Source organism: Euprymna scolopes, chromosome 6 (assembly GCF_053919585.1).
Source record: "Euprymna scolopes isolate OS-2025 chromosome 6, ASM5391958v1, whole genome shotgun sequence".
In the NCBI taxonomy this organism is placed as follows: Eukaryota; Metazoa; Mollusca; class Cephalopoda; order Sepiida; family Sepiolidae; genus Euprymna; species Euprymna scolopes.
The window spans coordinates 113,092,621-113,104,998 of record NC_136487.1 but is presented as its reverse complement, the minus strand read 5'-3'; the positions used below and the strand labels follow the sequence as shown (position 1 = coordinate 113,104,998).

The 12,378-nt window shown below is 35.9% G+C and overlaps 1 protein-coding gene across 1 annotated transcript; it reads left to right on the top strand.

The window, feature by feature from the left end:
* The first annotated feature begins 6,405 nt into the window (after positions 1-6,405).
* Positions 6,406-6,930, top strand: LOC145278234 (ATP-dependent DNA helicase PIF4-like). The gene has a single exon (XM_080130524.1). It carries the CDS (start codon positions 6,406-6,408, stop codon positions 6,928-6,930), a length of 525 nt encoding a protein of 174 aa, XP_079986650.1.
* Positions 6,931-12,378: the final 5,448 nt, after the last annotated feature.

Here is a 12,378-nt window from a genome sequence, read left to right as displayed (position 1 = left end):
AAAATGGGATGACTCAGGATTCGAGACTAAGGATGCTCATAGTTTGAGAACAATGACCACAACCTCTGAGGTCGCGGGAGTGACCTTTTCGGGGCATGATAAAAGCGCCTGCAATTCACAGGTGCACTCGAGGAGGAAAGAACCTCCCCTGGGGTGACGTAACTGGATACAATTGGTCCAGGAAACGGGTCGGTCTCACCTCTTCCCTGAGTATATGAACGAGCCCCAGAATCGAAACCGTCAGTTGGAGAGTTGGTGGAGAGTTGAGCTGAAGTTTGCACAGTTGAAGAGTCGCCACATCCCTCTCTTCCCGCATCATTCCACTGCGATACAGAGAGAAATTAATCTATTTTGACTCAGCGGAGTCTGTCAAAATCAACATTCAACTACGGACAATCTATCTATATATCTTTAAAAGTGAACGTCTCTGTGTATCTGTCTGTGTATCTGACTGTGTGGGTACATTTCCCTACGCAATAACTCTCTCAATTTTAAGTTTACAGACTCGAAATTTGATATACAGAGTACTGAGATTTGAGAAAATCGTTGTAATCGGTTTTCGGCCAGAAATTTGGCTGTTAGGGGTCAAAGTTCAACGATTTGATCTCTACCTTGAACTCTACCAAACTCCTCCGATAATTTTGGGTCTAAATACTTGAAATTTTAGATATAGGTTCGTTGGACATGGATCTAACTTAATAACTTGATGTGAGCCCAAAACAGTAAATGTTAAGGGCTCATAATAGGGGTCAAAATTAAAAAAAAAATTGACCTCTACGGTCTCTACCAAATTACTCAGGCAATTTCTGGTCTAAACATTTGAAATTTTACATAAAGATATTCAGAGATAGGGCATGCTTTTTAATCGGTTTGGGTCGAAAATTTGAGCTACCAATATATAAATATATGTATATATGTTTGCATGTCTGCCTAAAACTTTCGACAGAGGCGACGGATTTTCACAAGATTAGTATCGTTTTGAAGCTCGACCCTTCAAACGACAAATATAAAAAAATTGGCTAAAAACATTAATTTCTTCGCCCTCAACTGGACACTTTTCTATAGGGAGGGGTCGCTTTTTTCGCCGATATTTTCGAAAGTCATCCCCTCTTTTCGATTGTCTAGCCTTAATTTAAACCTACGACACTTCCGGTTTGGCGGTGGTCATAACAGACAAAGATGTCACATTTTTTCTCGCTCTTTTCCTCCTTCACGGTACGGGTTCGAGCCTGCCTTCCTATTTCTTTTTTTTTTTTTGCTCAACACACACTTCCAAACACTCGGGCAACGCCAGGCACCCATGCTAGTCTATATATATGTAAAAGTGAACGTGTCTGTGTATCTATCTTTCTGTGTATCTGTCTGTGTGTCTATGTGTGTACATTTCCTTACGCAATAACTCTATCAATTTTAAGTCTACAGACTCGAAATTTGATATACAGGGTACTGAGATTTGGGAAAATCGTTGTGATCGGTTTTCGGTCAGAAATTTGGCTGTTAAGGCGTGAGAACTCTACCAAATTCCTCCGACAATTTTTGGTCTAAACACTTGAAATTTTAGATATAGGTTCCTTGGACATGGATCTAACTTAATAACTTGATTTGAGCCCCAAACAATAAATGTTAAGGGCTCATAATAGAGGTCAAATTAAAAAAAAATTTACCTCTGCGGTCTCTATCACATTACTCAGACAATTTCTAGTCTAAACATTTGAAATTTTACATAAAGTATATTCAGAGATAGGACAAGCTTTTTAATAAGTTTGAGTCGAAAATTTAAGCTGCCAAGGGGCCAAAGTTCAAAAGATTTAATATTTGCGGTGTCTAGGAAACTACTCAGCCAATTTAGTGTCTAAACGTTTGAAATTTGTACATAACGAGTATTCAGACATGCGGCAAGCATTTTAATTACTTTTGGGGCGAGCATTTGGCTGCCAAAAGGTCAAAGTTGAAGAGTTGACCTTTGCAGATTCTACCAAATTCCTCCGCCAATTTTGGGTGTAAAGACTGGAAATTTTGCATGTAGGTAACTTGGACATGGGTAAAACTTTGTATTTTGATGTGGGACCAAAACAATAAATGTTAAGGGTTCAAAATTGGGATCAAAGTTTTTAAAAATTGACCTCTGCGGTCTCTACTAAATTACTCAGCAAATATCTTGTCTAAACATTTGAAATCTTACATAAAGTGTATTTAGATACAGTGCAAGCTTTTTAATCGGTTTGAGTCGAAAATTGGAGCTGCCAAGAGGTCAAAGTTCAAAAGATTTTACCTTTGCGGTGTAAGTTACTTGGACATGGATCAAACATTTCCATTAAATTTGAGCCCAAAATAATAACTGTTAAGGGATCAAAATTGGGGTCAAATTTTTAAAAAATTGAACTTTGTGGTCTCTACCAAAATACACAATTTTCAGTCAAACATTTGAAATTTGACAAAGGTTAATCAGACATGGGGCAAGCTTTTTAATGTTTTTTTTTTTTGGGGGGGGGGTTGCCGGAAATTTAGTTTACAAGAGTTCAACGTTCAAAGTAAATTTTACTGTTAAATTTTCAACATTTCTCTTTCTAGGAAAAAACTTATAATGCATGCACGCGCGCAAAATTCAAATTTACAATTTACAAAAGATTTTTAAAAAAATTTATGTATTAGTTACTCTGATTGGGGGGGGGTAGTTTTTGATATGACACCATTACATCATCTATCACGTGATTAAAATTTAACCTGATTACATCGGTTTGAATTGCATGTGTAAAAATTTCAAAAAATCGTTTCAATAATTCTTTTAAGTTTTTGTACAGTTTTGTATGTTAAGCTTAAGTTAAGTCCTTAACTTTGTTTTAGAGGTAAGTAATTTTTTAAATTTGCTTTTGCAAAAGCTATTTAAAAAAAAGGTTTTTATGTGACAGCATCACCCGAACGCGCAAGATTCAAATTTATTATCAGAAATATTTTAAAACCAAAATGCTTTAGTAAATTTTGTTTGAAAATAAAAATAATAACTAAAGCAATAAAATGCTTTAGTTACTTTCATTAAAAAAAAAAAGACTATCGTTCTCTTTTTAATAAAAAAGACGAAAATTTTCCGAATTTTTTTCCCCCACTAATTTTACGGTTAAATTTTTTCTTTATTCGCTTTAGGAACAAACTTATAATGCGCGCGTGCACGCAGCGTTCAAATTTACAATTGACAAAAGGTTAAACTAATATACTTTAGTTACTTTTATTTTTTTCCAAAACTTTTAATGTTAAATTTTCAGGATATCGTCTCTCTCAGAAAATAAATATAAGGCACCACCCGAACGCACAACATTCAAATTTACAATAGAAAAAATGCTTTAGTTTATTTTAAAAAAATGTAACAGTTTTAACACATATGCTATGGTTAATTAGTTGTATTTTAAATAATAAATTTTATTGTTAATTTGAAACACTTCTCTCCCTAGGAAAAATGTTATAATGCACGCGCGTGTGCAACATTTAAATTTACAATAGAAAAAGTTTTAAAAATATGCTTTAGTTTTATTTTAAAAATATAACAGTTGAAAAACGTGTGCTGCTACAGTTATGGTTAATTACAACTAGAACACATTACTTAAATAGTAAAAACAAATTGGCATTTAGGTGTTAAATGGTTTTAAAATTGGATATTTTTTCTTTGTCAATTAAAATTCGATGTGACAATTTTTCACTTTTTTTGAGGTTCTTTTGTTTGTCATAATTTTTGAAAAATCAGAAATAAATGCCACTTTCTATTAAATTTGCCATAGAAAAAGTTAACAAACTGTATTAGTTATTAAAAAAATAAAAGGCTTTTTTGCTTTTCAAAAATAATTTCTTTGCAACAATTTTCCGTGCTGATGTGAACACTCACATTTCTAAAATTGATCAGGCAATTCCCATGTGTTTTTAATGAGTATCACATTTTAAAAGTGAACTAAATACTCCTAACAATTAGTTTTAATAAGGTGAGCATTTACTTGTTACACATTGGTACTTTGACTGTTTAAAACTCACTTTTGAAATCAGTTATAAAATTTGTTCATTTGTAAAAAAAAAAAATAATCCAAAACCCATTTTTCAGGTAATAATCTGGTAAACTCAGGCAAGTAAAACCATTAACTGATTTCTGTTACTTTTTAGCACTTACTTTATTTGCACTAACATTTTTTTAGTTTTTGTTTAAAATCACTTAGTTTTTATTCTTGCATTCTACTAATAATCTAAATACCAAAAAGAAAAAGAGGAGGATCATTCCACTCAAAGTGGGACAGAGTGAAAAGAGCCAGACACTCCAGGGCAACAGAAACAGAACCAGATAGTAAGTTGAATGTTGATTGTATCGCTTCGACCTCTGTGGGGGTGGTCGCTATTGATAGACGTGATATGAGGCAGCGAAGGAATTCTGAATCTACTGCAGCTGTTAGAGCCGCGGAGTCAGAGGCTCAGCGTAATACAAGGCAACAAAGGGATTCTGACCAAGTGGAGAACATGCTGGGTGTTACAATGCATCATCGTGTAATGAGGTGGCAATCGTAGTTGCAGGTGATCAACAAAGTAACCGAGATATTGTTATAAGCCACCATAGCAGTGGCCTACAGCGCATCAGTGAAACCCATAGATCTTACGACGCTCTCCAGTACCCTCTGCTTTTTTTATATGGCGAAGATGGATATCATTTTGGAATTCTTCATCGAAACCCTAAAAATGCTCAATCGGCTAAAACAGTTTTATGCAGAGATTATTATGCATACCGATTGATGATCAGAGACGAGTGTTTTTATTCATCGATCCCAGATCGATCAATACATCACTGACTCGGGTGCTAAAATGGAATCTGAGATATTACAATCCATTAGAAACAACCAAAATCAGCTTCGCGTTGACAGTTACCATAACCTTCGTGATGCAATGACAGATGATGAAAATCCCGAAAACCTTGGTAAAGTTATTATTCTTCCTTCAACTTTCACAGGCATGAAAAAACCCTTGACGCAATGACAATAGTTCGGCATTTTGACAGACCAGATCTTTTCATAACCTTTACCTGCAATCCAAAATGGGACGAAATTAAAAAGGAATTATTTCATGGTCAGACGGCAATGCACTGGCATGGCATTGTAGCTAAGGTATTTTGATTGAAATTCATTAAACTCGACGAAGTCTTTGGTCCTGTTCAAGCTGACATGTACACAATCGAATGGCAAAAACGAGGACTACCACATGTTCACATACTCATTTAGTAGTGAAACAAAATAAGATCTACCGACATTGACAAAATTATATCAGCCGAGTTACCAGATCCCCACGTGGATAGCAGTCTGTACATGAAGGTTAAGACTCATATGGTGCACGGTCCTTGTAGTCCAGGTTACAGACAATTGCCTTGCAATTCTGGAACTGCAACAAGATGCAGAAAAAGATATCCACGCCAATTTATTCGCGAAACTCAAACTGATACTGACGGATACCCATTGTACAGATGTCAGCGGCCTAAGGATGGAGAATTCACTGCTATGATTAGTAACGAAGATATTGATAACAGATGATCGTTCCATATTTCCCATTGTTGTTGAGCATCTTTGACGCACATATAAAAGTTGAATTCTGTAGTTCAGTGAAGTGCATCAAGTACATATGCAAATATATAAATAAGGGATGCAATGCAGCGTCGTTTGCTTTAGCTTGTGATGATACCAAAGATGAAATTTTACTATACATTATTGTACGTTATTATAGCACAGGCGAGTCAACTTGGCGACTATTAAGTTTACCAATTCATGAAAGGCATCCTGCAATTGAAAAACTTGCTGTGCACTTAGAAAATGATCAACAAACTTTTTTCAACAGCGAAAATGCAGACACACCGAGGGAGACAACGTTGACTGGATTCTTCAAATTGTGTTCAAGGGATGAATTTGAAAAAACATTACTATATCATCAAATTCCATTTTACTACACATGGAATAAAATAACATGGAACCGTCATAAAAATGGAAAACCTGTGGACGGATATCCAGGCGTTAGGATGACTACTTGCTTGGGAAGAGTTTACTCTGTCTCTCCAAATCAACATGAGCTGTTATATGGTGGATAACCATGTCTATCCAACCTATCGAGCAGCATGTTTGGCACGCGGAATGCTTGAAAATGATTCATGATGGGATGCAATTTTGTTCGAAGTTACTTTGTCACAATCTGCTTCCACTGTAAGGGATCTTTTTTTCGAAACTTTTATTCCTATGCCACATCAGTGACCCTAATACCTTATGGCTCAAGTATCGGTACTACTTATCTGATGATTTTTTGCACCGCGCTCAACAGCAACTTCCTGACACTGTGGTTACGTTCACTGATGAAATATATAACCAGGCACTTGTCGCTATTGAGAACAACCTTTTGTTAATGGGTGGAGCGTTTTTGACATCTTATGGGCTACTAGGATCAAACCGCTTACATGCTGAAGGAATTCCAACTTTTATCATTCAAGAAACCCCCTATGATGAGGATTCTTTGGCAAGATACGTGGATGAAATGGAACCGAAACTACTCCAGGATCAGCAAATTGCTTACCAAACTTTCATCAACAGTGTTCTCAACCGAGCAGGCGACGTATTCTTTCTTGATGCTCCTGGAGGAAATGGAAAAACTTTTGTTACCAAGCTTATACTTGCAAAGGTTCAACATGAACATCTTATTGCCGTTGCTATGGCATCTTCTGGCATCGCTGCAACACTTCTTCCTGGTGGACGTACAGCTCATTCTACATTTAAGCTTCCATTAAATTTTGTTTCTGATGAAAAAACTTCTTGTAATATCACTAAAAACAGTTCAAGGGCTGATTTACTCAGGCGTTGCCAACTGATTGTTTGGGACGAATGTACAATGGCTAACAAGGGAGCTATTGAAGCTTTGGATACAATGCTATAGAATTTACAAGACTGTCAAGAACCAATGGGTGGGGGTGACGGTACTTTTTTCAGGTGATTTCCGCCAAATTTTACCAGTTGTACCAAAGGGAACACGTGCGGACCAAGTTCTAGCCTCTTTGAAATCTTCCTATCTTTGGCGTAAAATTATCCCCCTCCGACTGACTACAAATGTGCGTGTTCATCTTCATGGAGACATTACATCTGGAAGTTTTGCAGAAAATCTGCTTATTTTGGGTAACGGCAAAGTTTCTTCTGACAGAGAACAACGAATTTCTGTGGAACATATATGCAACTTGACAGAAACTGCAGGGGATCTTAATGATGCAGTTTTTCCAAACTTACTTTAAAATTATAAAAATCATGGATGGGTGAGAGAGCGATTCTTGCACCAACAAACACAAAGGTAACGGCAATAAATAATGACCTTTTGAATAGGCTTCCTGGAAATGCTATGACTTTCAAATCCATCAACGTTAATGTTGATCCCTACCAAACCGTCAATTTTCCAACTGAATTTTTAAATTCACAAAACTCATCAGGGTTTCCACCCCATAAATTGAAACTTAAGGTTGGATGCCCAATAATTCTGATGAGAAATATTTCACCTCCAAATTGAATTGGCACTCGACTTGTGACCCACCAACTGTCAAGAAATATTATTCATGCAACCATCATAACAGGATGTGGAATCGGAGAAGTAATAATTCCCAAAGTAACCCTCACTATGACGAATAAAGATACACCTTTCGTGATGAGAAGAATACAATTCCCAGTTGCTGTTGCCTTCGGGATGTCTATTAACAAATCTCAAGGACAGACTTTATCAGTAGCAGGCGTTCACTTGGAAGACTCCTGCTTTTCACACGGACAACTCTACGTTGAATTTTCTCATGTGGGCAATCGTGCAAACCTCTTTGCATATATTCCGAAAAAAAAACTACCAAAAACATGGTCTACAATGAGGTTCTCTAGGGTAAACACAGTCCGATCAACTGGACCTGCAGCTAAAAAATAACTTTGCTAAATGGCAAGTTATGGATGAGGATTTCCAGATCTGATTTGCATATGTAATGTAAATTTACTATCCATGCACGACTTCATAAGGCAAGAAAAAAAATCCTTCGTTGCAGCTTATCTGTGTCTCCAACTTCAGAAAAACTAAAAACACTCCCTTTTGTAAGCATGGTTCGTCCAGTAAGACATTTGGATGAGTTGCAATGATGATTTCTAATAAGAATGAAATAGATCTATACGCAAATGAAATAGATCTATATGCAACTTTCCAGATTATTTCTTGAGCTTAATTTAAAATAAATATAGTTTAATCATTTATAAACTGTAGCTTCCATTCAATATACATATTGTCCATTGTATAATAATTGAAATGATATAAAGAAAACATTACTATGTGGCCTTACAATCTTGAGTATGGAAAAATTAATACAATGAATAATAGATGTCCTGTAGATGAGTGGCTAAAGACTTTGTCTTCTATCATTGGGGTAGCATGTTCAATTTGGATGAGTTGCACTAATGATTTTTGATAAGAATAAAAAAGACCTATATTTCCTAATTATTTATGATGGTTATCTATATATCTATAAAAGTGAAAGTGTCTGTCTGTCTGTTTGTCTGTCTGTGTACATTTCCCGACACAATAACTCTGTTAATTTTCAGTCTACAGACTCGAAATTTGATATATAGGGTACTGAGATTTGAGAAAATCTTTGTAATCGTTTTCGGCCAGAAATTTGACTGTTACGGGGTCAAAGTTCAACGATTTGACCTTTGAGATCTCTACCAAACTCCTCCGACAATTTTGGGTCTAAACACTTGAAATTTTACATATATGTTCCTTGGACATGGATCTAACTTAATAACTTGATTGAAGCCCAAAACGATAAATTTTAAGGGGTCATAATAGGGGTCAAAGTTAAAAAAAATTGACCTCTACGGTCTCTACCAAATTACTCAGACAATTTCTAGTCTAAACATTCGAAATTTTACACAGAGGGTATTCAGAGATATGGCAAGCTTTTTAATCGGTTTAGGTCGAAAATCTTTAGTTACAAATATATAAATATATGTATGTTTGCATGTTTGCCTAAAACTTTCGTCAGAGGCGATGGATTTTACCAAGATCAGTATCGTTTTGAAGCTCGACCATTCAGACGACAAATATCGAAAAATTGGCTAAAAACATTAATATCTTCACCTTCAAATGGCCATTTTCTACAGGAGGGGGGTCGCTTTTTTAGCCGATATTTTCGAAAGTCATCCTCTCCTTTCGATTGTCTAGCCTAAATGTTAACATAAGTCACTTCAGGTTTGGCGATTGTCGTAACCGCAAAGGCGTCAGGTTTTTTTCCCATTCTTTTCCTCATTCGCGGTACGGGTTCAAGCCTGCCTTCCCACTACCACTTTCTTTTTTTTTTTTTTTCTCAACACACACATCCAAGCACCTGCGCAACGCCGGGCTGAAATGCTAGTACTCCTATAAATTCGTTTTTCTTTTGTGTGTATTGATATTCATATTAAAAACTCTCTTTTCTATTTATTTAAAAAGAAAATACAATTTTCTTATATATGGGTTGTGGAAATACATTCACTAGCAAAAGATCTAGCTAATTTGCATATTCTTTTAAACATTCGTTTTAATTAATTCCCTATTAGTTTTTTCAGTTTTCTTATGGGATGATCATCTAGAGTTAACTATTACATGTAATTATATTCATGCGGATATTCTACATAATTTATACTTGCATAATATTTGCGTAAAATCTTTACAGTAAACAAAAAATTGTTTCCATATATATTTATGCATACGTATATATTTTTGTTTAATCTATTAGTCTATCTATCTATATATCTATAAAAGTGAAAGTGTCTGTGTGTCTGTGTGTCTGCGTGTTTCCCTACGCAATAACTCTGTCAATTGTTAGTCTACAGGCTCGAAATTTGATATACAGGGTACTGAGATTTGGGAAAAATCTATGTGAATGGTTTTTAGCCAGAAACTTGGCGATTAAGGGGTCAAAGTTAAACGATTTGACCTTTGAGAACTCTACCAAACTCCTCCGACAATTTTGGGTCTACACACTTGGAATTTTAGATATAGGTTCCTTGGACATGGATCTAAAACAATAAATGTTAAGGGGTCATAATAAGGGTCAAAGTTTAAAAAAATTGACCGCTTTTTTTTTTTGCTCAATATATACCGGGCAACGCCGGGCACCCATGCTAGTATATCTATAAAAGTGAATGTGTCTGTGTGTCTGTCTGTGTACATTTCCCTACGCAATAACTCTGTCAGTTTAAAGTTTACAGACTCGAAATTTGATATACAGGGTACTGAGATTTGGGAAATCTATATGATCGGTTTTCGGCTAGAAATTTGGCTGTTAAAGGATCAAAGTTAAACGATTTGACCTTTGAGATCTATACCAAACTCCTCCGTCAATTTTGGGTGTAAACACATTAAATTTTAGATGTAGGTTTCTTGGACATGGATCTAAATTAATAAGTTGATCTGAGCCCAAAACAGTAAATTTTAAGGGGTCATAATAGGGGTCAAAGTTAAAAAAAAATTGACCTCTGCGGTCTCTACCAAATTACTAAGACAATTTCTGGTTTAAACATCTGAAATTTTACATAAAGGGTATTCAGAGATAGGGCAAGCTTTTTAATCGGTTTGGGTCGAAAATATTTAGTTACCAATATATAAATGCATGTATGTATGTATGCATGTATGTATGTATGCATGTATGTATGTATGTATGTCTGCCTAAAACTTTCGACAGAGGCGACGGATTTTCCTAAGATTATTATCGTTTTAAAGTTCGACCTTTCATATGACAAATATTGAAAAATTGGCTAAAAACATTAACATCTTCACCTTCAAGTAGGCACTTTTCTACAGGGGGAGAGTCGGTTTTTTCGCCGATATTTTTTAAAGATATCCTCTCCTTTCGATTGTCTAGCCTTAATTTAAACATAAGTCACTTCAGGTTTGGCGGTGGTCGTTGCCGCAAAGAGGTCAGGTTTTTCTTCCCATCTTTTCTTCCTTTGCGGTACGGGTTCAAGCCTGCCTTCCTACTACCACTTTTTTTTTTTTTTGCTTAATATACACATCTAAACACCCGGTCAACGCCGGGCGGAAATGCTAGTATAGCTATATATTCCAAAATTCATAATATTCGGTTAATTAATTTAAGAGTGAAACTTATAGATATAAATATGTAAATACACATTCGTAACTTAATATATATATATATATATATATATATATATATATATATATATATATATATATATATATATGTGTGTGGACGTGTCTGTGTGTCTGTCTGTGTATATTTCCCTACGCAATAACTCTGTCAATTTTTAGTCTACAGACTCGAAATTTGATATATGGGGCACTGAGATTTGGGAAAATCTATAAGATCCGTTTTCAGCCAGAAATTTGGCTGTTAAGGGGTCAAAGTTCAACTATTTGACCCTTGAGAACTCTATCAAACTCCTCCGACAATTTTGGGTCTAAACATTTGAAATTTTAGATATAGCTCCTTGGATATAGATCTAACTTAATAACTTGATTGGAGCCCAAAACAATAAATTTTAAGGGATCATAATAGGGGTCAAATTAAAAAAAAATTGACCGTTTTTTTTCTTGTTCAGCATACACGTCCAAACACCCGGGCAACGCCGGGCACCCATGCTAGTTATATAAATATTTGTAGATCTTATCTTGAATTTAATCAGTAGAATAGAGAAGAGTTGTTTATTTCTTTTATGTGCATGAAATTGTTTTCCTTCTAGCTGACAGATAGACGAAGCGGCGACATATCACCCCGATCATGATCGATTGACGGGTCCTGAGGTACCTTGCTGACCTACGAAGGACAGGTCACAAATGCTCGAGACCGGACTCCTATTAATCCCGGAAGTATTTTAGTTGAATTAAGCGGGATTGGGGTATTTATATATCCTAGTCCCCTACAAATTTGGTGACCCCTTTATTTAAATGAAATGGATGAGGTTGAACGAAGCACTCATACACACACAGACTCTTTCTCTACAAAGATAAACTTTCCCTCTTCACCAGTGGACGAGAGACGCATGCCAAGGTATAAACTTTCTTTCTCACCAGCTAACAGCGAAAGACGCACGCAAAACTAACCACGTGTGGTACCCTTTTCTTTCACTTGTTTCTTTCACCAAAGAAATTCCTGTTCGTTTAATTCAATTTAACACGTCGTTCGTTTCTTCCTCGAGACAATTCATTTTCCCTCGGAACGCGAGAGGAGCACGCATTTCCTCCTATGCCACAAGTCCACAACAAACTGGCGCCCGACTGACGTGGAACGAGCAGGCATGGCGACCCTACCGTTTTGAGGTTAATTGTTTTGAGCGAGACGCGCGTTTTATTTGATAAAGAAAAAAAACG

What these genes read in the sequence shown, in the direction of transcription:
- LOC145278234 (XM_080130524.1), top strand. Translation starts at nt 6,406, where the DNA reads ATGGGTGGAGCGTTTTTGACATCTTATGGGCTACTAGGATCAAACCGC.